At 42.0% G+C, this 22,022-nt stretch overlaps 1 protein-coding gene across 4 annotated transcripts in view; it reads left to right on the top strand.

Annotated features, from left to right (window-relative positions):
• MYO16 (myosin XVI) overlaps window positions 1–22,022 on the top strand; it is a 695,568-nt gene that overhangs the window by 630,492 nt on the left and 43,054 nt on the right. For all 4 annotated transcript variants that reach the window (XM_074387449.1, XM_074387448.1, XM_074387447.1 and 1 more), the window contains one exon: window positions 16,323–16,481. In XM_074387449.1, the coding sequence (XP_074243550.1) occupies window positions 16,323–16,481 (159 nt within the window). The remainder of the gene's footprint in view (window positions 1–16,322; window positions 16,482–22,022) is intronic.

Raw genomic sequence — 22,022 nt, 5'->3', positions numbered from 1 at the left:
TCATAGTTGAGCTCCCAGGGGCCCCTGTGACCCCATGGTATACATGCCACTTGTTTGGGCAGAGGCTTTATAAGCTTCATCAGATGCTCCCAAAATGTCAGTGACCTGAGAAAGTGAGGAGCCACTGCAAGCGATCTCCACACATGGCATTTTCTGCAGCCAGAAGAAGGAGGAGGTAAACACCGGAGAGAATCTGAGGGCCTTACAGCCAGAGCTGGCAGAAGGGCGGGAGGAATGCTGGGAGCAGATGATGGGCGGGTGGAGTCTGCAGGTGCAGAGCTCAGGGTAATAGGCACTGCAGGCAGGTGGATGAATACAGAGTTAGACCTGAAAGTCCAGGGTGTGTGGTGCCTTTAGAATACAGCCCTGAATGTTGAGGCAGAAGGAGGAGAAAATGACTTCCCTTGCATGGAATCAGAGCAGGATAAGCTTTGTACCTGGAAGCTCCTTGCTAGCTTGATAACAAGGCCCTGAATTCTTTCCGTTCTTTCTCTTCTGTGACATAGGAATTCAGCATTAACTCTTAGGATCTTTCCTACAAAGTGCGAAGAGCTTCTAGGTACATACATATAACGGGAAATACTCAGATATACACTGTGATGTGTTAATGGCGTCCTGGTCGTAATGTGAACAGCTATTTGTAAGGGGTTCTCTCCTGTTGACCAAGCACATTGATTTTTTTTTCTTTTTTTTTTTTTTTTTTTTTTTTTTGAGATGGAGTCTTGCTCTGTCTGTCACTCAGGATGGAATGCAATGGCATGATCTGGGCTCACTGCAACCTCTGCCTCCCAAGTTCAAGTGATTCTCCTGCCTCAGCCTCCCAAGTAGCTGGAACTGCAGGTGCACACCACCACACCCAGCTAATTTTTGTGTTTTTAGTAGACATGGTTTCACCATGTTGGCCAGGATGGTCTCAATCTCATGACCTTGTGATCTGCCCACTTTGGCCTCCCAAAGTGCTGGGATTATAGGCTTAAACCACCATTCTGGCCACACTGACATCTCTTTTCTCTCCCTGGACTCTTGCATCTCGGTGAGGCGGCTGAAGCAGGCCTTCCCATCCCTATTTACTAATGAGCAATCTGAGACTTTGAGGGATTAAGTGGTTTTCCCGTAATCACAAAAACTAATAGGTTTCAAAGTCAGGAATCAAACATGTCTCCTTTCTTCAAACCCTAGATTCTTTCTATTATGTCCTTCATAGTCTCTGAAAACAATAAAATTAACATAATGACACAGGGGCTCTGTTTGAGAAAGGAATTCCCTCTAAAGTTAAACATAAATTCGTGCGGGAAGTAGACAGAACACTGTTGTGCCCATCGTCGATGTCCTGCCAGACTTCACTTTTGAAACGGAGCATGTTCCTCCTGTGTCCCCTGCCTCCTCCTCCTCGTCTTTTTCTCCGCTTTCCTGGAAAATCCTTTCCACCCACCTGCTGCGAAGCGTCTTCTGTAGCATCAGGAATCCACAGCACACGTGAGAGACTAGGATTATTCCTCACATTCAAAACTCGTGTCTCCTCGTTTTCCATTTCCCTTTTTCTTGGCCTCTTTAAAGTTTTACTTGGGACTGAGTTCCTAATTACTGAAAAGAAATTCAGACTGAAATTGTACTCACTTGCAAAGTGGCCCAGCATATATTTTGTAGGAAGCATATGACTTGCTGGGGATATGGGCTTCACGCAGGGTTCAGATGCCTGCCCCAGACCCACCAGAAATTAAATAGGTAATGAGCCCTGACCTTGCACCAGAACCATGCTGAGAACTATACAGACAGATGATTAGCAGTGATTCTCAGTAGCCACCGTAACTGGAACAGGGGAAAGACAGACACTCAGAAACACCTCGCCGTCTGTCTCTAGAGCAACTGTCTTTAAAAAGGCAAAAATCCATTCCTCTCTCAATTAGGTGAATGTAGAAACAGACATTGATAATGGCAAAGTGAGAAACATGACTGAATAAAGCCAGGGCTATGCTCGCAGCCCCTCAATAAATATTTGTTGGGAAAATATGAAGCTCATTGCTCTTGTGACTATACTGTTCCCGCTAGGTCATGCCACTTCCTTGTTCTTTGAAATCCAGGAGCAAAACCAAGCAGAAGGTTATGACTGTTAAATATTTAGATCAATCTGATCAAAAAGGTACCCTTTGAATTGCATGAAGCATCCTGAGAAATTATCTTAACATATTAGCTGTACATCTGCAGGCAACTAGCGTCAGACCAGAGATACGTATCTAGCATAAAGAGTTTATCATTTTTTTAGATTAGCCAAATGCGGCAAAGAAACCTTTACAACCAGGATGCTCTACAATGCACCATCAGCAGGGAAAGGATCTATTGTACCTGAAATTCTGAAAATAAGGCAGCCTTCTCAGAAGTGGATTATCTTTCATAACCAGTAAATATTTTTCATACTATCAACCCATTAAAGCAAGCAGCTATTGTGTATTGTGTCTCTACACTGGATTGCAAATTAAACTCCCACTGGGGGCTCTACAGAGAAATCCAGTGCTTTATCCTCTAAGCCACTCAGCAGCTCTCCTAAAGCAAGTTAATAAAGACCTTCCTGACTATCTGCATCTCATTATTGCCACATAATACAATATCCTGGGGTTTTCTTCCTTTTATGAAGACATGCTTAGAAGCAACATGATGCGTGGAATATTGTCCTAAAGAGAGGCTGGGCAGGTGCCATGCTCGTTCTCTTCTGAAGAGTATTGGAAGAGGAAAAACTATTTCCTAATTACCTACCAGTGTTTAGGCTCTTTATGCCTGACTTAAGTCATTTTTATGATTAATCCCCAGATTAGCCTAGAAAATTTTGTGCCATTGAGAATGAGCTGCATTCAATATCATTTCACCCAGTGCTGTATTTGATGAGTCAACACGGTAGTCCACCATGTAATCTGCGCACAGCTTCTCAGGCCTCTGCTGGCCCCACCCTGCTTTCTCCTTGAAATCTTCAGTTTGCATACTTAGACCATGTACATGGGCAATGAGTGGCTATTTGCAGATTTAATAACGCACATTAATTGTGAATGAATCAAGAAACACTATGATTCATTTCTCTCTCCCACGCACATGACGAAGTTTTAAAATATGCAGAGCCCAAACAAGGTCAGACCTGAGCTAGACCCGAGACTCACACTGACTTACCACAGAACCCTGGCTGCATGAGACACCTGAGAGCGTGTGCAGTACCCAAAGTCCTAAAAGCCCGCAAAAGAGATACTGAAAATTCTGGCTCAGAATTACACATCGTCCTTCAAAAGAAATCTCCATTTTAAAGCAAGGAAGAACTGATATATGCACAGTTGGTACGTCAGGGTGTGTCTCAGAAAAATATGTATGTTTTGGATTTTGGCTTTATTATTTTCCTTTTATGTGAAATGCTGGATAAACTGGGAAGAAGTCAGTGAAAATGAGACTTTGGCAAAGCGAAGAGTGAAAACTTTCGCCATACAGGCTTTTCCATGTCACCGAAAAGCAAACCCCAGCTGTGAAGTTACTTGCTGAGGTCACATCCATTTGGTGGCCTCACATTCCTTTAACTTCAGCTCTCAGGTGAGATGAACTGCTGGAGGGAGTCAGATGGGTTTTCACAGCAGGATGGAAGGGACATACAGCCATGCAAACAACCCGCTTAAAGTAGGTGGTCTCCGTCACACTTCTGGCAGTTCACAGATCCTTCCTTAGGTAAATAACCAATGCCTAGCAGCAGATCCTATGAGGCAAAATAGTATATATATTTAAAAACTTTTATGAGAGTTACATTGACTTTGCCTCTTGGTATTTAACTACATATATTTAACTACATATATCCAGTAATAAAGTCCCGTTAGCAAAAAAGACCCCTTACATTTTTAATTGATCAGTTGCCTTTAGAGTAACTATAGCAGTCCTTAAGGAAATAGGAGCCATGGTACCTTGATGTGGGATACAGGAGCACACTCTCGGTGCTGTTCTAGATCCTTCTAGTCACGCCCTATTTGCACCACATAAACCTTCGCACAACTAGAGATTTGGTTGAATCACTTACGTGTCATACCAGACAGTAAAACTCTAATTGTTAACATTAATTTCACTGATGTAGTTGTAGCTTAGTGGGGGCTCTCCACCATACACTTACCCAGGCTTGAAATTATCTCTAATTTAGAGGCTGGGGATGGTGACACAGGAAAGAGGCTGTGTGCTTTATATATGGAGATGTGGGATCATAAAAATGTCTTTTTAATCTGATGATCATTAAAACATCCAGTGATGTGTCCCAGCTGCTAATGGGAATGCATTTCCATTTCTGTGGGGATTGAGTGCATCTTAGGAACCCTCTGCAACGGCTTTGGAAACAAATGTTCCTTTTATCAGGTCATGCAATTATCCTATGGCATGTCTTAGGATGTGTAGATTTTTAGGCTATAAAATATCAGAGGTTAACTTCGGGCAAAATGATAAAACTGGCAATAGTATTTCCTATTACTATTTGCAATTTGCTTCAAAATTTCAAAAAGGTTTGGAAAAATCATTAAATACAAAAAGCACACTTCATTCATTTATTCAAAAGAATCTGCTTGGTGCCAGACATTGCATGGAGTTGTATGGATTTTTGAAATGAAATGTGGGCTCTCTCTTAAGCAGACCGTGGCAGGGAAACTTGAAAACTCCGACGCATCCAAGGAGCGAGAATCATGTTTTACATAAAGACACTACACGGGACTCACAAAACACTGCTTAGCCATGATGCTTAAGTGCTGCATTTTTACTCGTAGTATTCTATTCTCTTTCATTTAAAAATGCTTATTGTGGCCCAGTAAATTGATTTCTCAGCCCACAAATATGTTCTCTGAAACACTGGTCTAGACAGGAGGATTTATACAGACAAATAGGAAACAATATTTGCAAAAGAGAAAATAGCAGAACAAGAGGACGATGTCCTTCCCATGTGCTAGAGGCCACTGTATGCTTCATCCTGCACATCCAAAGAACTTTTAAAAGGGCATAAGCAAATTATATTTTGGAGTACTATATCAGAAAAGCTGTAGATGCATAGATATAGAAAGGATAAATTTTTTTCTTGCTATTTCTATGTTTCTCTTTGCATGTGAACCTATGTACCGTAAAAATGATTAATCTGGCCAGGTGAGGTGGTTCACGCCTGTAATCCCAGCACTTTGGGAGGCTTCAGCAGGTGGATCACCTGAGGTCAGGAGTTCAAGACCAGCCTGGCCAACATGGTGAAACCCCATCTCTCCTAAAAACACAAAAACTAGCTGGGTATGGTGGTGCACACTTGTAATCCCAGCTACTGGGGAGGCTAAGGCAGAAGAATCACTTGATCTGGTGAGGCGTAAGTTGCAGTGAGCCAAGACTACTCCATTGCACTCCAGCCTGGGCGACAGAGGGAGGCTTTGTCTCAAAAAAAGAAAAAAAAAAGTGATTAATCTGGGCTGATTAATTATTGAAGAAATGAAGAGCTAGGAGAAGGGAAATCCCACCACCTGCCTGGCCACCTCATGGTCTCTTCCTGTGATCCTGGGCGAAGTGCGAATCCGCTGGAAGCTTAGGCTCGGTCTTTCTCGACAGCATTCCAGTCATTTGTCTTTCCTGAATCACTGGCACCAGCCCTGTGGCCCATCAAGGGAAACTGGGTCACGTGAGCATATAAAGAATTAGTCACTCCAGCCAATCTATCACCAGGAAGAGATACAACCGCTACAGGTATCAAAGACACAGTACATGTGGCTTGTCCAGAATTTCTAGAAGAATTTGAATCTCCATAGATATTTTAAATGTAATTTTCAAGACCTCAGAGTGCCTGGCTGTGAGCCAGTGAGTGTGGGCAGGTGGGCTGTGCTTCAGCTGGTGTCCACAGGCACTGCCACACTCGTATTAAAATATGGAAATGTCTTTATGCCAGCTGGTGAAGGGCTGCTGCCCTGAGCTCTCAAGGTCCCCACGGCCTTCCCATCCCCTCGGGTGTCCTGGCCCAAGCCTGCCACGTTTCTCCTTGGAGAAATGTTGACGCAGCGAAATGCTCAAGGGCGATGGCATATGCTTGTTCTGATTGGCCCTGGTCTGTGTCTTTTTTGTTATTAAGTACTTTAGTTGGTTAAATGTGTAATAAGTTTGGAGCAAGTTCGGAAAAGACCTCACATCCACCACTGCTATAGTTTTTCTGTTTCTTTCCTTCTGTTTTCTTTAATTGTTGCTGTTTCTTTTTTGTGGATGACTGGCAGCACTAGCTCACCATCCAGGCTGTAGATGTCACCAACACGAAATACTCCCAACAGAAGTGCAGGGATGTTATCTTCTCACCGTTGCTTTCTGGGGAAAGTGAGGAGGAACCATTTCCCTCTGGGAAAGCATATGTTGCTGACACCAACCGTGCACTTGGCCACACATTGTGGCTCAGGACTCCTGGATTTACATTACCACCTGGCACTGAGGAAATGTAAAAATAACAGCCATATAAATAACCTCATGACCTATAAAAGTATGCATGAGGAACGGGGCTCTGGGCCAGGCAGGCTTGTTGTTTAGGTATTGCATACTTGGCTAATTATGTTAAAAAAGAAAAAGAAAAAAACTACCCTCGTACAAGAAAAGGAAAGGGATTGAAGTGATTTTTTCCCCTTTATGGCAGGGACAGAATAAATGGGCAAAAAAGGATTCAGTTAGTTAAATTTAAAAGGAAATTGGCACAACTTAATTTTCTGTGCATTTTTGGGTACTGAAAACCTTATTTATACTGACAGTCATTTTTTAGCTTTACTATCGATGCATTCTTCCCTTGCTCAGCACATATGTTGTTGAAGACATCGCTCTGCTTCCTACTTCAGTTGGTGTTTTCTAGCACAAACCATCTCCTTCGCCTTGGCAGGGGCGTGGGTGGCAGCAGTTAGGAGTGAAGGACGGGCAGACGTTTCGTTCCTTCCTGCTTAACCTGAAGGATAAGTATTTGCGGCGCTTGCTACCACAGAGGAATGCTTAGAACATAAGTTCAAGAGGAATTTCCATCTACTCCAGGGTGGTGATTTCATAAGGGGTTATTAACAAGTAGGAAAGAATGTCGGGAGCCCAGCCCTAGACGTTTAAGGTCAGTAGACGGCCGAGCAAATAGTTTCTCAGCACACGTTCCCCTTCCAAGGTCTGCAGTGCTGGATTTTTCTGTTTCTTGAGTAATCAGTGTTTGTAGAAATAGAACCTGTCCACATAGTGTGGATAACAGCTGTGTCACAAGAGTAACTGCCTGGGAACCCAGTTCTCTTCCCAGACCTCCATCACAGCTAGACTCAGACGCCCTCTCTCCATACATTTCTGCAGGCGTTTGCAAAGGGAGGATACAGTCTGTCCCACATTTTCAAGAGGCGATTAGAATTGCGCCATTCAAAACACGCGATTGTTGTGTGTCACCTTTGTGGCTTTATCACATTTCCCCTTTCACGGTTTTCCGCTCTCCTCACATCTATCCGTCGCCGTGTGAACCCTCTCCTCGAGTTTCAGATCAGCCTCTGGGGTTCTTCCCATCTGAAATTCGTCTTTCTGAGATGCAATAACACAAATGTTGGGATTATGCTATCATGGAAAGGAAAGAAAATTCTGTTGTGTAAAACAAAGAAATGCATCATGTAAAAGAAAACACATCACTTCCTAGAAGCTTATAAAGCGGAATGCAGGTAGACTCGGGTGGGGGGATGGCGAAGCCTGTTTGCATTTCTTCCTCATGTGCAGTAACACAGGATTCCAGAGAAAGCTCTATTTCAGAGATTTAAAAGGAGTTGCCCTGTGTAACACAAACTAGATTTGGTTTAACACAAGCGAGACGCCAATTTCAGGTCGAAGTGCTTCTATCCAAATTTAATTATGCACCATCTATGTGTATCTGCAAGCGCTGTCGAGCTGCGACTTCTAAATTTTACAAACGAGAACTTGAGAAGTAGTGGGAGCCTGCCAGGCCCCTCTCTCTGCGTTTGTACTTTTCCTTGATGCCAAGTAGGAAAAATCAAGCACATTCCTTTCGTGCGGTCGCCTTTCTGAAGAGGAATTTTCCTATAGAGTTTCAGAATGAGTTATAGCCAGTATGAGTAATGAGTTTAAAATGTATTTTCACATTTTTTATGCCTTACATAGCACTCTCAGTATTAAGTCAGCCAAACAGCTCTAGTTTGTTTTTCTCCTGCGTTACTGAAACCTGGATCCCATCTCACAGGATTCCAAAATACACTCTAATCTGATCTCTAGCACAGGTACCTAAGAGAAAAATAATGTTTTCAGCATCTTGTTGGGGAAACATTCCAGGGCTCCTTTCTCTCTGCTGCTTCCTGGCCTTTCCCCGGTGCTCAGGATGTCAGCCACCCTCTGCGCCACACAGCCCTGCCCTCTGCCAAGGCTCCCGGCCTGCAGCCTCTCCAGCAAGCCCACACCTGCCTTCCTGCATGACAGTCAGCTGGGCATCCCCTTCTGCTGCCTAATCCTGGTTGGGAGTGTCTCTTCCTAGAAAATTCCTCCTTCCTGAGAGATTTTTAAGTCTCTCCTAGCGGTTTTCTTTTCAGTCCCAATAAATGCTTTTGTTCGAAAAATTGCCACTCAATTTAATACCCAGGCCTGTGGCTGTCACTTCAAAGTCAGCAAGTCCAACCCCAGATGCGCCCTGCTTTTCAGGTGGAGCTGCGGCTCTGAACCACGCCCAGCTGCTGCGGGCCCATGGGTCCCAGTTCTCTGGCCCAGAGGGATTGAACTCAGCGTCCTTCTGCCTTCCCACTCCTTCCTCTGCTTCCCCAGCCTCTCCCCTGGCTCTCTTTCTAATCTCTCCTCAAGGCTCATTCAGCTGTATACTTTCTTTGCTGGATTAATATACATATATTTTTTAAAAAAACCTTCTTCACAGCATGCCTTTGCTCAAAATACTTGCTGGACCCCCCTCCTGTGATGCTCATAGACTCCAAAGCTCTCCGCTCCACCTTCCCGGGGTGGAGGTGTGGGCAGAGCCAGCCTCCTCTCCCTCCAGCTCAGTCAGCTCTGCCTCTGCCTCTGTGGCATTCCCTTCCTCTTCCCTGCCCCTCTCCACATTGTGTCCACAGCTCAGAATCCAGTGCTTCTTTCTCCTGCCCACACCACAGAGGCTCGCCCACCTGGCTGCTCCATCCCACTCTGACCTCTCCTAAGAATTCCTGGAGCACTTCGCAGAGCTCCCATTCTAGCCCCTGGCCCTTTGCAACCTTAATACATGCCCTGCAGGCACCTTGAAGGCAGTCCCCCTTAGCATTGATTCACCACAGAGAAGCCTGGGAAAAAGCATCCCTTAGAATGCACCCTGGATGTTCCTGTCACATGGGTTGACATAAGTGTCAAAGGCTTTAACAAATGAATAAAACGATCAAAATAAACTAGCTGAGCAGGATGCGAATCCCACAGTGGCACTTCCAGGTATTCATTCTTCTACCCCTGCCCCTAGGAGAGATGTAGTGCCTTTTCTTCTTGCACTTACCTGGTTGTTATAATTCTTGTCATCTGCTGTGCCCCATAGCCCCTCTAAAATGTAAGCACCTGTTGGATTATTTCTTTCAGATGAATATTCCTTAAAGCTCTAAAGTAAATCTTAGCACCAGGTTCGGACCTTGTAAGATGTGAATACCCGTTCAATGAATGGAGAACTCCCTAGCTTGGAAGAGGAATATGGTTTGCTCACGGCCCACCACTCTTCCTTTCTTCTGCCATCAGCGCTCACGTTTCGAGAGTGGCCACTGTGCTCACAGGCACCTGTCTGCCTTCCCAGGGGCGAACCAAACACTTCCATTCTGCCAGTTTCTTGTTGCTCTTGCTTTGGAGCAAGGACTTATCTGAACCCCCAGAGGCTCCGCCTGTTTGTCCAGCTCTCCCAGAATTATTCAAGGACATTTCTCTCTCCCCAGTAAGAAACATCTCTCCTCCCCTGCAGAATTTTTGCATCCTTCCTTAAGAGAAGTTCCGCTTCTCTGGCTCCATCCTACTTCCTTTTTCTCCGCAAAACCCTTCCCGCCTCTCCCCTCCCAGACACACGCCTGATGTTTATTCATGCCTCTCTCGTCAGGGCAAACTTATAAAACAGTCTTGTTCTATGCGAGGGATCAGGCTTTTCCCATAAAGCATCTCCAAGGTGAGCAGGAGGTGATGTGGCCTTGTAGTCTCATCCAGTGACCTCACACCTGCTTCTCCTCCCAGCCTGTGAATTACTCATAAGTAAAGATATTGTCATGTAGACTACAGCTAGAGGCCTCTATGCTTGAGACCCATTCTGCTATTTGACCAGAAATTGAAGCATATAAAATCGAGGAGAGGTGGGAACTTCCTTAAAAAAAATAATAAAGATGAAAGTGAGCATTTAGAGAGTGAAGTGGACATTGATTTACAATGAGAAAATAAATCAAAGTATCCATTTATAAAGTGTTTCAAATGTTAGCTGTTTGCCCATTGCTTGAGTCCCTCCCGGGGTCTGGGGAAGAGAGGGGTGCGTGGAATCCCCCTCGCTGAACTACAGGTCAACACTCTGTGCCCACCCCGGTCACCGGGATTCCAGAGTCACACTCAGCACAAAGCATGCCAACATGTATCAAATCGATGTTCATCTCCTGATATTACAGATTGTAAATCAATGTAAAGTACAATTTTTAAAAACCTAATATGTGTCTTTGAATTCTCAAACTGTGGGTCAGGAATTGGTTTCAAACATCCATAGGTCTTTTCTCTCATAAGTTAACAAGCTTAGGTGGAAAACAGACAGCTCCACTCCTTTGCCTAAAAGAAAATATTCACCTCATGCAATGAGATATTTTCCTTAACCTGTACTTTTAAATAAGTAAAGCTCAGCACTCAAAGATGTATTAACCCTGAAAATGCTTCCAGAAATTGCCAGTCTTGTGTGAATGGGAAGAAATGATTATTGTAGTACCTGGTGTTACTGTACGTATTTGCACATAGTTTTCATTTAGGAAACGTGTACACTATTTTACAGGTACAGAAAGTATAGCTCCTTTCAGAAAGCAAAATTTCTATAGCAACATTATTAAAACTAGTTTATTGTCCATTCTTCTTTTTTCAACAAATATTAATTGCGCGCCATCTGTGTGCCAGGCGCTATTCTAGGCGCTGAAAATACAACCCATATTGTATTTGCCCACATTCCAGAGGAAGGAGACAGAAAACAAACAGTTGAACCGTTCTGTGCTGTGCAGTGAGAAGGACTATGTAGAAAACTAAAGCAAGAAGAGGAGCCAGGAACTGACCTGGCAGGGAGACAGGTGCTGATTTTCAGAAGGTCACCCAGCTGCCTGAACACAGCGCAGCTGTCACACCCTGCTGGATGCCGGAGAAGGAGAGCGAGGCCGAGGCCAAGGCCTAAGGCGTGTAAGGGGGGCTGGGACCCAAGGCCAGCAGGAGTCAGGGCATGCAAGGTCCTCTCTGCCTCAGGAAGGCTTTGCATCTTAATGCGAATCAACTCAGAAACCAGCAGAGAGGCTTGAGTCGGGAATGACATGATCCGACTTAGGTTTTACAGCAGGCTTTCTCAGCCTCAGCACAATTGACGTTCTGAGCCGGATACTGTAATTCCAGGCTGGGAGACTGTCCTGTGCATTACAGAAGGTTTTGCAGCATTTCTGTCCTCGGCTTACCAGATGCCAGCAGCACAGTCCCATCACTCAGCTATGACAACTAAAAAATCTCTCCAGATGTTGCTGAATGTCCCCTGGGGGTCAAAAAGCACCTTCTATCAAGAGCCACGGTTTAAAACAGAATCACATTGACCTGGAGTGATATTTCGGTTACATAAAAACTAGCACAAGACAACCGAATAACATTTAGAGATTTGCTCTCCCTAGATTAAAATTCAACTTAAACATACCTTACCTGCATACTTGTAGTTAATCATATCCTAATGCAAAAGCCAAGACTTTATTTTTGAGTCAGATCCTGATGTGATTCAATTCTCCTGTACCTGTAAAAACAGCACCAAGCCCAGGTCACAGAGAAATCTTGTTAATAAGCTAAAAGGAAACACTGCAGGTATCCAGACCAACCTGTGTTACTGTAGACCTAAACAGAATGTCACTGAACTATACAATCCCTTACTTCACCAGATGCAGAGACACAAACATGTCTCAGACACACCTTCGAATATTACACAGGATTTACAGTATTCACTTCCCTGCTTGTTTACTTAAATTCACTGAATGTTTCAAATATTTTCTTTTGATGTGGCTTTTCTTCATTCCCAGAACTCTGATAGCCACTGCTCGAAGGCATGAAAAGGCTTGATGACTTTCTTTGCACTGTGATATTCCTAAACTTCCCCTGAAAGCATGCATCATGTCTATGCACTTTTAACAAAGACCTCTTCAGACCTAATGCCAGTGTCTGCTTGATTTCTGATTGTTATAATTCCCGCAATGCTGAAGTGCTGGTTAATGGAAGTGCTTTTGACAAGGAATGTTGTGCGCTAGGCTACCACTTTCCAGCAGAATCCAACGATCCAGAGTTTCTGCATTTGGTTCTCAATGTGTTGGATCTAGAAATTAACAAGTCAGGGCATGGCTGCTTACACGTGTTTGGATCTAACTGGGAGAAGGGTGTTTATGAGCAGAGGCTGATGCATAATTCAGTAGAATCCCCCGGCTACTACAAGCAGAGGAGAACCCTGCAGAGGGGACGTCAAGACTGAAGCTGCAACATTATTGCAGCTGCCAGAGTGCACTTTGCAACCAACAGTTTCCAGTTCATTGCCACTGAGGCCTGGGTGGTAAGCTCCAGAGGAAAGAAGCTGCCCTATCCTATCCTTTACATTGCAAATGAAACAGTGAGGGAAAACTTTACATAGAGGAGCCAAGAGTAAAAGAATGAGTGTGGGGGACCCCGCACCCTCTGGGCCTCAGTCTGAATCCAGCTGCCATGCCAAGAGTTGTGAAATGTTTACACAGAGATTAACCTCCCCAAGCCTCAATGACCTCATCTCTAAAATAGGCGTAGTAGTGACAACTCTTCAGAATTGTCATGAGAACAGAGCTAAAGCAAGCACCACATCTAGCAGGGAATTGGCATCTAAAATACACCGGGGTGATGGTAACTGTTGTAAAAGCAATGTGAGGAAGTATCATGCTGACCATTAATTCCTATGCCTTATATTAAGAACAGCCTGTTCCCTTATCCCCACCCAGAGCCAGCCTTAAGTACATAAATGCTTGTAAGATTTAAAAAATAAAATAAAATTTAGCAGATAATTTAAAGATTGAAGCCTAACCTATATGACCATTTAAAAACATATCTTGGTGGCTGGGCACAGTGACTCACAAAATACTGAAATCCCAGCAGTTTGGGAGGCCAAGGCAAGCAGATCACTTGAAATCAGGAGTTCGAGATTAACCTGACCAACATGGTGAAACCCTGTCTCTCCTGAAAAATGCAAAAATTAGCTGGCCACAGTGGCACTCATCTGTAATCACAGCTACCCTGAAAGCTGAGGCAGGAGAATCTCCCAGTAGGTAGAAGTTGCAGTGAGCTGAGATCATGCCACTGTACCCCAGCCTGGGCGACAGAGCAAGACTCTGTCTCAAAAAGCAAACAAATAAACAAACAAACAAACAAACAAACAAAACATAGCTATAGTTTAACCGACTGATTGAAAAATGGATATACTTTTAAACTTTAATAGCAAAAATTAGGATTTGGGCTATAATTTAAATACATCAGTTGATGAGATAGAAATCAGTTGTGAAGCCAGCCTGAATATTCAGATCGAGAGTCAGCAAGTATCTCATTGCCACCAGATGTAAGAGAACTGTCCTCATTCAAAGCCTTGGGGAAGCCCTCGCTGCTCTGAGAATGAAACCTCTCAGTTCCTCTGTGGAAGTTTCCCAGGCCCTGACTCATTACTACCTGGTTCCCTGAAAACAGTGAGCTCTTTTCTGCCCAGGGCATGTATACATGATGTGGAGGTTGCCTTTCTCCAACTAGGAGTGGAAATGCAACCGCATGGACCTCACCTACCTTGCCTGGCTCCCCACCAGTGTTTTCCACCTACTGGGTGTTCCATGCAGCTGTGAGTCCACCGTGTTTAATTATCTGCTTCTGTATCTGCTTACTTATTGCCAATCATCTTTTTGGGGGAGAAGCTCCCAGGTACCAGGCAGTGGTATTCATGATGTATCTCCTGCACTCAGTGAGTATCTGACAGTAGGCACTCAATAAATAACTGAAATAAAGAATGTGAAAACAAAATATGTGAAAGAAACATAAAAGCAGGTGAGTACATATTGAGCCAGTTTTAAAACAGAACCTGTTCTACTGGCATTCAGAAGCTTAAGACAAAAAAAATGCAAACCAGAGTTGACCACGTTGAATAAGTATTCTTTCAGTTTCAGCCCATTCAATAATTGCTCATTGTCAAGAGCTAAAACAGTTAAGATCAACTTGACTTTCCCTTTTGTTGCCATTCTTGTGTGTGATAACTTGACTGAAGGTCTTTGTTTTTATGTATCATGGAGCCAGGAGCCACAGTGGTTTACTGGAAAATTTAAATACGAAGTCTTCTGCCTAGTTTTCAAAGCTGATAGTTTTGTCTTTATTCCATCTATCCAGCATTTCCAGTTCATAAATCTTTACATGCTTTCCTTTCTGGGCAGGGCAGGCTGTGCTCTGTGCCTCTAAAGGAGAGGTACCTGGCGGGTGATCTGACCAAGGTCCTGACTAGTGGGTAGGAAGACTCAGGGTTGATGCGAGAGAGGGCGTTAGTGCAGCAAAGCAAGGAAACGGGTCAATATGGAGAATTTGGATAAACAGGCATTGCTTGTAGTGCTGTTTGAGGGCATGTCTCGAGAGGCAAGAGGAGATAATGTCAAGGAAGGAGTTGGGAGGGACCAAGTCAAGACCAGCCTTGAGAGATGAGCTCTGGAGAGCTGGAGCCTGCCTGCCTTCCTTCCTTCCTTCCTTCCTTGTCCCTCCCTCCCTCCCTCCCTCCTCCCTTTCTTCCTTCTTTCCTTCCTTCCATTGTTTTTCCTGTCTTTCTCACTCCTTCCCTCCCTGCCTCCTTCCCTCCTTTCTGTAGATTGTAACCAACAGCAGTTTATCCAAAAGTTTTAAGCATGGAAGTGACATAATCCAATTTGTCTTTTCATGAAAAATAAAGAATGAGTAATAATAACAACATACAGGTTAAAGTTCAATTCTGTCTCTTTCAAACTACATGACTCTGAGTAACCGTAATTCCTTCTTCAGCAAAATAGGGATAACATCTCTGCCTGTGGAGGGAGTGGTGATTGGGATTGGGATGGTAATACACTGTTCTGCCGTATTTAAAGTATAATGGAGCAAATGATGCGTGTTCTTCCTTTCAAAAAGTGTGTTAGTCTAAATCTTTAGAAGGGCCTAAATTTAAGACAGTCAGAATCTACTGTGTCCCAAGAGAAAAGAACCAGAGTTGCACATGTATCCTTGATGCTGAATCAAAAATAACCTGTAGGCTGGAGCTTGTTTTAAGATTCCTGGGGAAGGGAGAGCCAACCCCAGGTTCACCTGTGCAGTCTAGAAAGGGAACCTAGCAGATGGGGGGATGTCTGACCTCTTGATGGGCAGTTGTGCCTGATTTGCAAAGTGATTGTGTGCCAAAGTGTAATGCAGTGACCGTGGGGAAAACCTACCTCTGTTAGACATTGCTCCAAAGCACAAGCATTTGTTTCGCTTTATTAATAATACATCATTTTTAAAAGGCCCCTCTTTTGGCCCTTCAGTGGAATTTGGACAATGGCTTCTATGTTCGTACCTCTCAAAACACCTGATATAGAACATGCATTAAACACTTAGGTAATTGTCTCAGTGTACGGAATGCAGAAATCGGGTACTGAAGTTTGGTATTCAATATGGACACTAAAAAATTTCACAGTGATGTTGAAAATATGTTTCTCATTTTTTCCAAAGCTATAAGATTACCTAAATTTATTTAAATTTTATAATTCAGAAAACTCCTGAATCATAAGCTCATTGCTTTCTCAAGATAGACAATACTATAATGACAAGCTATTTGATCTATGACATCAGAAATTCTGTATAAATATGTTTAAATGCAGTAAATTTTGAAATTGATTTTTACCACTTAACATTTTCCTTTTTGTTTAAACACCGTTGTGGCCAAATTTCGTGAATATTATATAGACCACAAATTTGATTAAAGATTATTATTAATTTATTTAAAATGTCATGAATGTTCGATTCGATGTCTTCTTATTTTCTCCAAATATTATATTCAATGTATTCAATACATGTTATCAGACAATAATAATCTTTTCTAAAATTTATTTTAGGCTTTGAAACTAACATGAACCTAAGTAGCCGGGATGACCCTAGCACATCAGAAATTGCTTCTGAGACTCAAGATAGAAATGCAAACAACCATGGAATTCAGTTGTCTAATTCACTCTCTAGTGCTATAACTACTGAAAATGGAAATTCCATCTCAAATGGTAAGCCAATTTTAAACTCAGAAGTAAATGAATAAAAGTTTTAGGCTGTATCAACTTTCTAGAAGGAATGGATTTAACATACAAAAATGAAGTAAGGTTAAAAACTGGAAAATAAAATATCAGTCATGAAACTTCCTTGTAGATATTATTGTCAGCATATAATTGCTTAGGTTAAAGAATTAGAATTGTATTTACTCTTTGTTGACTATTCAGAAATTTTTATGGAGTATTAGTCTAAAAAAACTGGTCTGAAATTAGTCTTATACGGAGCAGAAGGAGGCAATGGGTTCTCTACCAATATTTTTAATTTAAAAATTTATTTTTGCAACTAAGAAATGTGAAGGAAAATAATATTAAAGAAGTGATAAGTGCCAGACTGACTTCAGGTATTTTTAGTGCATCAGTGAGTCCCACATATACAAAGTGGCTTGGTTGCACGTACAAAGCTGAGGATCATGCAGGTATTTTCTCTCACAAATAAACGAAGACAAAAGCTTCTAGGAAGAACTGATGGGAAGATTCAGAACGACTATTCCTGAGAGTCTCCCGAAGGGCTGGGAAAAGCATGTGTGCTTAGTCTGCTTGGAGGCACTGGAGAACCATCACAACACTGAAATTCTGGGAAGCAGCTGAAGATGTAGGAGTGGGGTGAAAGGTGAGCCAAAGCAAGGAAGCCCACATTTGAGGCTTGGCTCATAGGGACATAGGGGCACCCACCTTGTTCAGCGAAGGCAGCCAAGAAGCCCAGCTGTGCTTCTGACTGCCTTCTCAGATCACAGGGCAAGAGACTGAGTCCTGACTCCAAGACCTTGAGGTGGGACCTTCAAGTGTTCTTCCCAAGAGTCAGAGTGAACCAGAACCAAGTACCAAGCGGAGTTGCCCAGAAGCAACCAAGCCTAAAGGTACCTGGGAGAAACACGTGTAAATCTACCCCTGGGCTTCAAAATATTCTTACGAACCATTTTTTCAAGTGCAAAGTCCGACACAGAAATATCCAGGCATAGGAGCACACAAAATAAGATGAAAAATTACAAGCGGAGACAGCTTTCAACTGCAGTATATCCACAGAAATTCAAAAGATTAGAATTCAAAGACACATGCCTTAAAATAAGTATGTTTACTCAGCCCCCCACACAATAAAAGAATGAGAATTTCAGCAGAAATGGGAAACTATAAGGAAATCCTCTAATGGATATTCTGGAATTGGAGAATACAGTAATAAAATTGAGTGCAACAGAGGCTGAAGTTAAAATTAATTAGATATCATTGTTTAAAAAAAAATAAATGAAAAAACTGTGGAAGTGGAAGATAACTCAGAAAATCTCCAGAATGAAACAGACTGAAGCAAAAGGGAAGACTGGAAATTCCAGACAACTGTTTAAAGAGATAAAGGACAAAGAGAAAAACAATTGAAGTCTTAGGGAAAGAAGGGAGAGTATACAGGCAAAAAAAGACTTGGTGAGAAAAGTTAGAGCATCTCCCAACACTGATGAAAGGGCATCAGGAAACAGATTTAAGTTGGCAGAGTTTTATAACGTTCAACATACATTTTTCATGGGATCCAGCAATCCCACTCCTCAGTATCTTCCCAAGAGAAAGGACAACAGTGTCCACACAGACACCTGTATGCAAATGCTTATGGTGGCATTATTCATAATTACATAAAACTGGAAATATAGTCAACATCCTTCAACTGGTGACTGACTTGTATTAGTTATCCATTGCTATGCAAAAAATTACTCACAAAACTCGGAGGCTTATGTAATCAATGGCGATTATTTCATAGTTTCTGTGGGCCAGGAAGCTGTGTGTGGCTTAGCAGGGTGCCTTTGCCTTAAGGTCCCTCATGAGACATCAATCAAGCTGTCAGCCAAGGCCACAAACATCTGGAGGCTTGAGTGAAGGCTGATCCATTTTCAAGGTCACTCACATGGCTGGCTATTGGCAGACTGCAGAAGATTCACATCCAAGTCAACTCACATGGGCCTCTCACAGCACGGCAGCTCCCCTCACTCCCCTGAGCAAGCAATCCCAGAGACAGCACCCCAGATGGAGACCACAGACTTCATATCACTGAATCTTGAAAGTGACACCCCCTCACTCTGTCATGTTCAGTTGAGTCACTACATCCAGGCCACACTCAGCAGGTGAGGAGTCTATGGGTGTTTGGAGGTGGGCTCACCGGCATCTCACAGGCCCAACTAGCACACGGATGAATTCTGCAATAAATAAGAGTGATTGGCTGTCATATGTATCACAAAGGATGACTGAAGCATTGTGTTGAGTGAAAAAAAAAAAGTCAAAAGACTAAGTGTAAGCCTGCTTATATGACATTCTGGGAAAAGCAAAGCTGTAGAGGCAGAAAACAGCTGAGTGGTTTCCGGAGGCTGGGGTAATGGCAGGAGATGATCTTCAGGGGGCCTGTGGGTTATAGACAACCAGGAGTGCTCCTGTCTCTGCAGATGCACAGCTGTGTGTGTCCAAAAATGGTGAATCTTACCATTTCTAAGTTCTGCCATAATCAATCCAAATTTTATAAGAACAGAACAGAAACCTTTGCAAAGCCTGAGCAGGATACATGAAGCTATCCTACATGTATCATAGTGAAATACCTATAAAATGGAGACCAAGAATTAATGTTAAAAGCAACTAGAGGTAAAAAGGTGTGCTACCCTCAAAAAGCAGCAACTGAAGTCCAAAGACAAAGAAATAACATAGTAAACATGCTCAAATAAAATAACTGCCTCCCCAAAATTCCTGTGATGATGAAAGGGAGTTAAAGATATTTTTAGAAAAAATGAAAAGAATTAGACATTGATAGATTCAGAATGCTTAGAGATAAAGGAGAGAATAAAGAATGATTTAAAAGGCAAGTAACATTTGGAGAGGTAAAATAATATTTAATATTACACAGCGATAAACCTAACTTGCCAGTTATAACCTCAAAGGTAACTCTTGAAAGAATATTAATGGGGTAGATAATTTACAAACTAGTAAGGGGAGAAAAATAAAATCATATAAAAATCAACTCAAAAGATGAAAAAAATGGATAAAATAGGAAAAATAGGGCAAGTAGAAAGTTCTGAGGTGGTAGATATAAAAGGACATACGAAAGTCAATCTTATTTAATTATAATAAACTTTAAAAGACACATTTAATGTAAATTGATATGAAAAATGATTAACAGAATATTTTAAAAACTAAGCAAACAGTAAAACTTGAGGATTCTGAAAGATTAAATGTAAAGGGATAGAAAAGGAAAAGACACAATGTGCAAATATTAAAAAGCAACAACAGTGCTTATATTTTTGGAAGTCAAAAATTACCTCTCTAGGCTGAACGTGGTGGCTTATGCCTGCGATCCCAGCACTTTGGGAGGCTGAGGCGGATAGAACAGCTGAGGTCAGGAGATCAAGACCAGCCCGGCCAACACAGTGAAACCCCATCTCTACTAAAACTACAAAAATCACCTGGGTGTGGTGGTGCATGATTGTAGTCCCAGCTACTCAGGAAGCAAAGACAGGAGAATCACTTGAACTCGGGTGGTAGAGGTTGCAGTGAGCCGAGATTGTGCCACTGCGCTCTAGCCTGGGTGGCAGAGCAAGACTCCATCTCAGAAAAAAAAAAAAAAAAGAAAAGAAAGAAAAGAAAATTACATCTCTAAAGAATTAATGTATTCAAGAAGAAAACACAAAATAAATTAAAAACCAAAACATTTTAACTAATGACAATGCAAATATGACAACAGAACTTTTAGGACATGGCTAATGTCTTTTTTGTATAAATGTAAGGGGTTCAGGTACGGTTTCAATAGTGGATGTATTGCATAGTGGTGATGACTAGGCTTCAGTCACCATCAACTGAATAATATATATTGTTCTGATTAAGTAGTTTCACAGGCTTCATTCCATCCACCCTCCCACCTGTCTGCCCTCCTGAGACTCCTGTGTATGTTATTCCACACTCTGTGTTCATGTGTACACATTATTTAGCTCCCATTAATAAGTGAGATCATGCAGTGTTTGTCATCCTGTGTCTTAGTTATTTCACCTAAGATAATGGGCCCAGTTCCATCCATGTCACACAAAAGAACTCTTGGGAAATTGAAATATATGGGTTCAAACATTTGTATCACAAGAGAACAAATACAACGAATGTTTAAAGTATCTAGAAATTGGAAATAGAACAAAAATTAAACATCAAGAAAATGGAAGGTATGGAAGAGATAATAAAAGCACAAGTTATTGGGATATAAAACAAATAACAAAATAATGTAAGTGGGGTAGAAAGGAAATAAATATAAAAAGTTGTTTATTTTTTTAAAAAATTATCTTGAAAACATTAATAAGATTGAAAACTTTCTTGCAAGGGGATAGAGAAATGGAGAAAATGGGCACAAATAACAGATTCTGGATTGCAAAGGGACATCCACACAGATCTGGCTGAAATTTAAAATAAGAAGAAGAGAATATTATGAACAGTTTTATGCCAAGATAAATTTGCAAATTTACATGAACAATCACATTAGCAACAAAAAAATAACGAAAATGTACAAAAGAAATATGAAAGCTAAATAACACTGTAAATGTTAAATCGATGGAATTTGTCATTTAATGCCTTCCTACAAGGAAATCCCCAGAACCATATGGCTTCTCCGGCATATTTTTCCAAAATCCTAAGGATGAAATAATGCCAGTGTCACATAAACTCTTTCAGAGAATAGGAAGGAAGGAGGAGAAAGAAAACAGGATTACTCCAGCTTGCATAATTAGCCGCTTAATTTATGACAAAATTGGCACAGTAGGGCCCTGGGGAAGAATAACTGATTGCTATCCACGTGGAAGAAACAGTGAAACTTGACCCGGCCTAAAGCTATACCCGCAAAACAATTCCTGATAGATTATAGATCTGTTCACCAAATGTCAAATCATAAAATGGATAGAAGAAACAATAGGAGAATGTTTTTTTTTCCTTCGCAAAAGGAAAAAAGGGCTTCTTAAACAAGACACGGAAGTGTTAGCCATAAAGGAAAATAAAACATAAATAGGGAGAAAATATTTTCAACACAGTTACTCAAGAAAGGCTAATATTCATCGTTTATTTAAATTAAACACAAACGACAACTGAAAAGAAAACTGGACAGGATACCTGAATACGCGCTTAGAAAAACATTTTTAGTGGAGTCCAACCTCATTAGTAACTAGAGAAATGTAAACAAAGACTCCAGGGTGATACTGCCACACACACTCTAGAATTACAGACCCGCATGTAAGGAAGAGGCACGCGGAGAAGGGACTGCCACCAGGTGAGGAGAGCGATTTCCTTCGGAGGAGAAAGCAGGTAGTGATTTGGAGAGACGGCCACAGGAGCTTCCGCAGAGCTGCCAGGGTGCTATTTATTTGTGTGGTCATCACAATTCTGCAGTTTAAAAAAAGAAGAAAGATATGGAGAAAAAGAACTTCTCTTCACCAAAATATTTAACTTTTTCATGTTTTGAGGCAAAAGGCAAAAGCTACAGCCTTGAAGATGATCCTAAAAACT

Source organism: Saimiri boliviensis, chromosome 16 (assembly GCF_048565385.1).
Source record: "Saimiri boliviensis isolate mSaiBol1 chromosome 16, mSaiBol1.pri, whole genome shotgun sequence".
NCBI classification, from domain to species: Eukaryota; Metazoa; Chordata; class Mammalia; order Primates; family Cebidae; genus Saimiri; species Saimiri boliviensis.
This window is presented reverse-complemented; position numbering and strand designations above follow the sequence as displayed.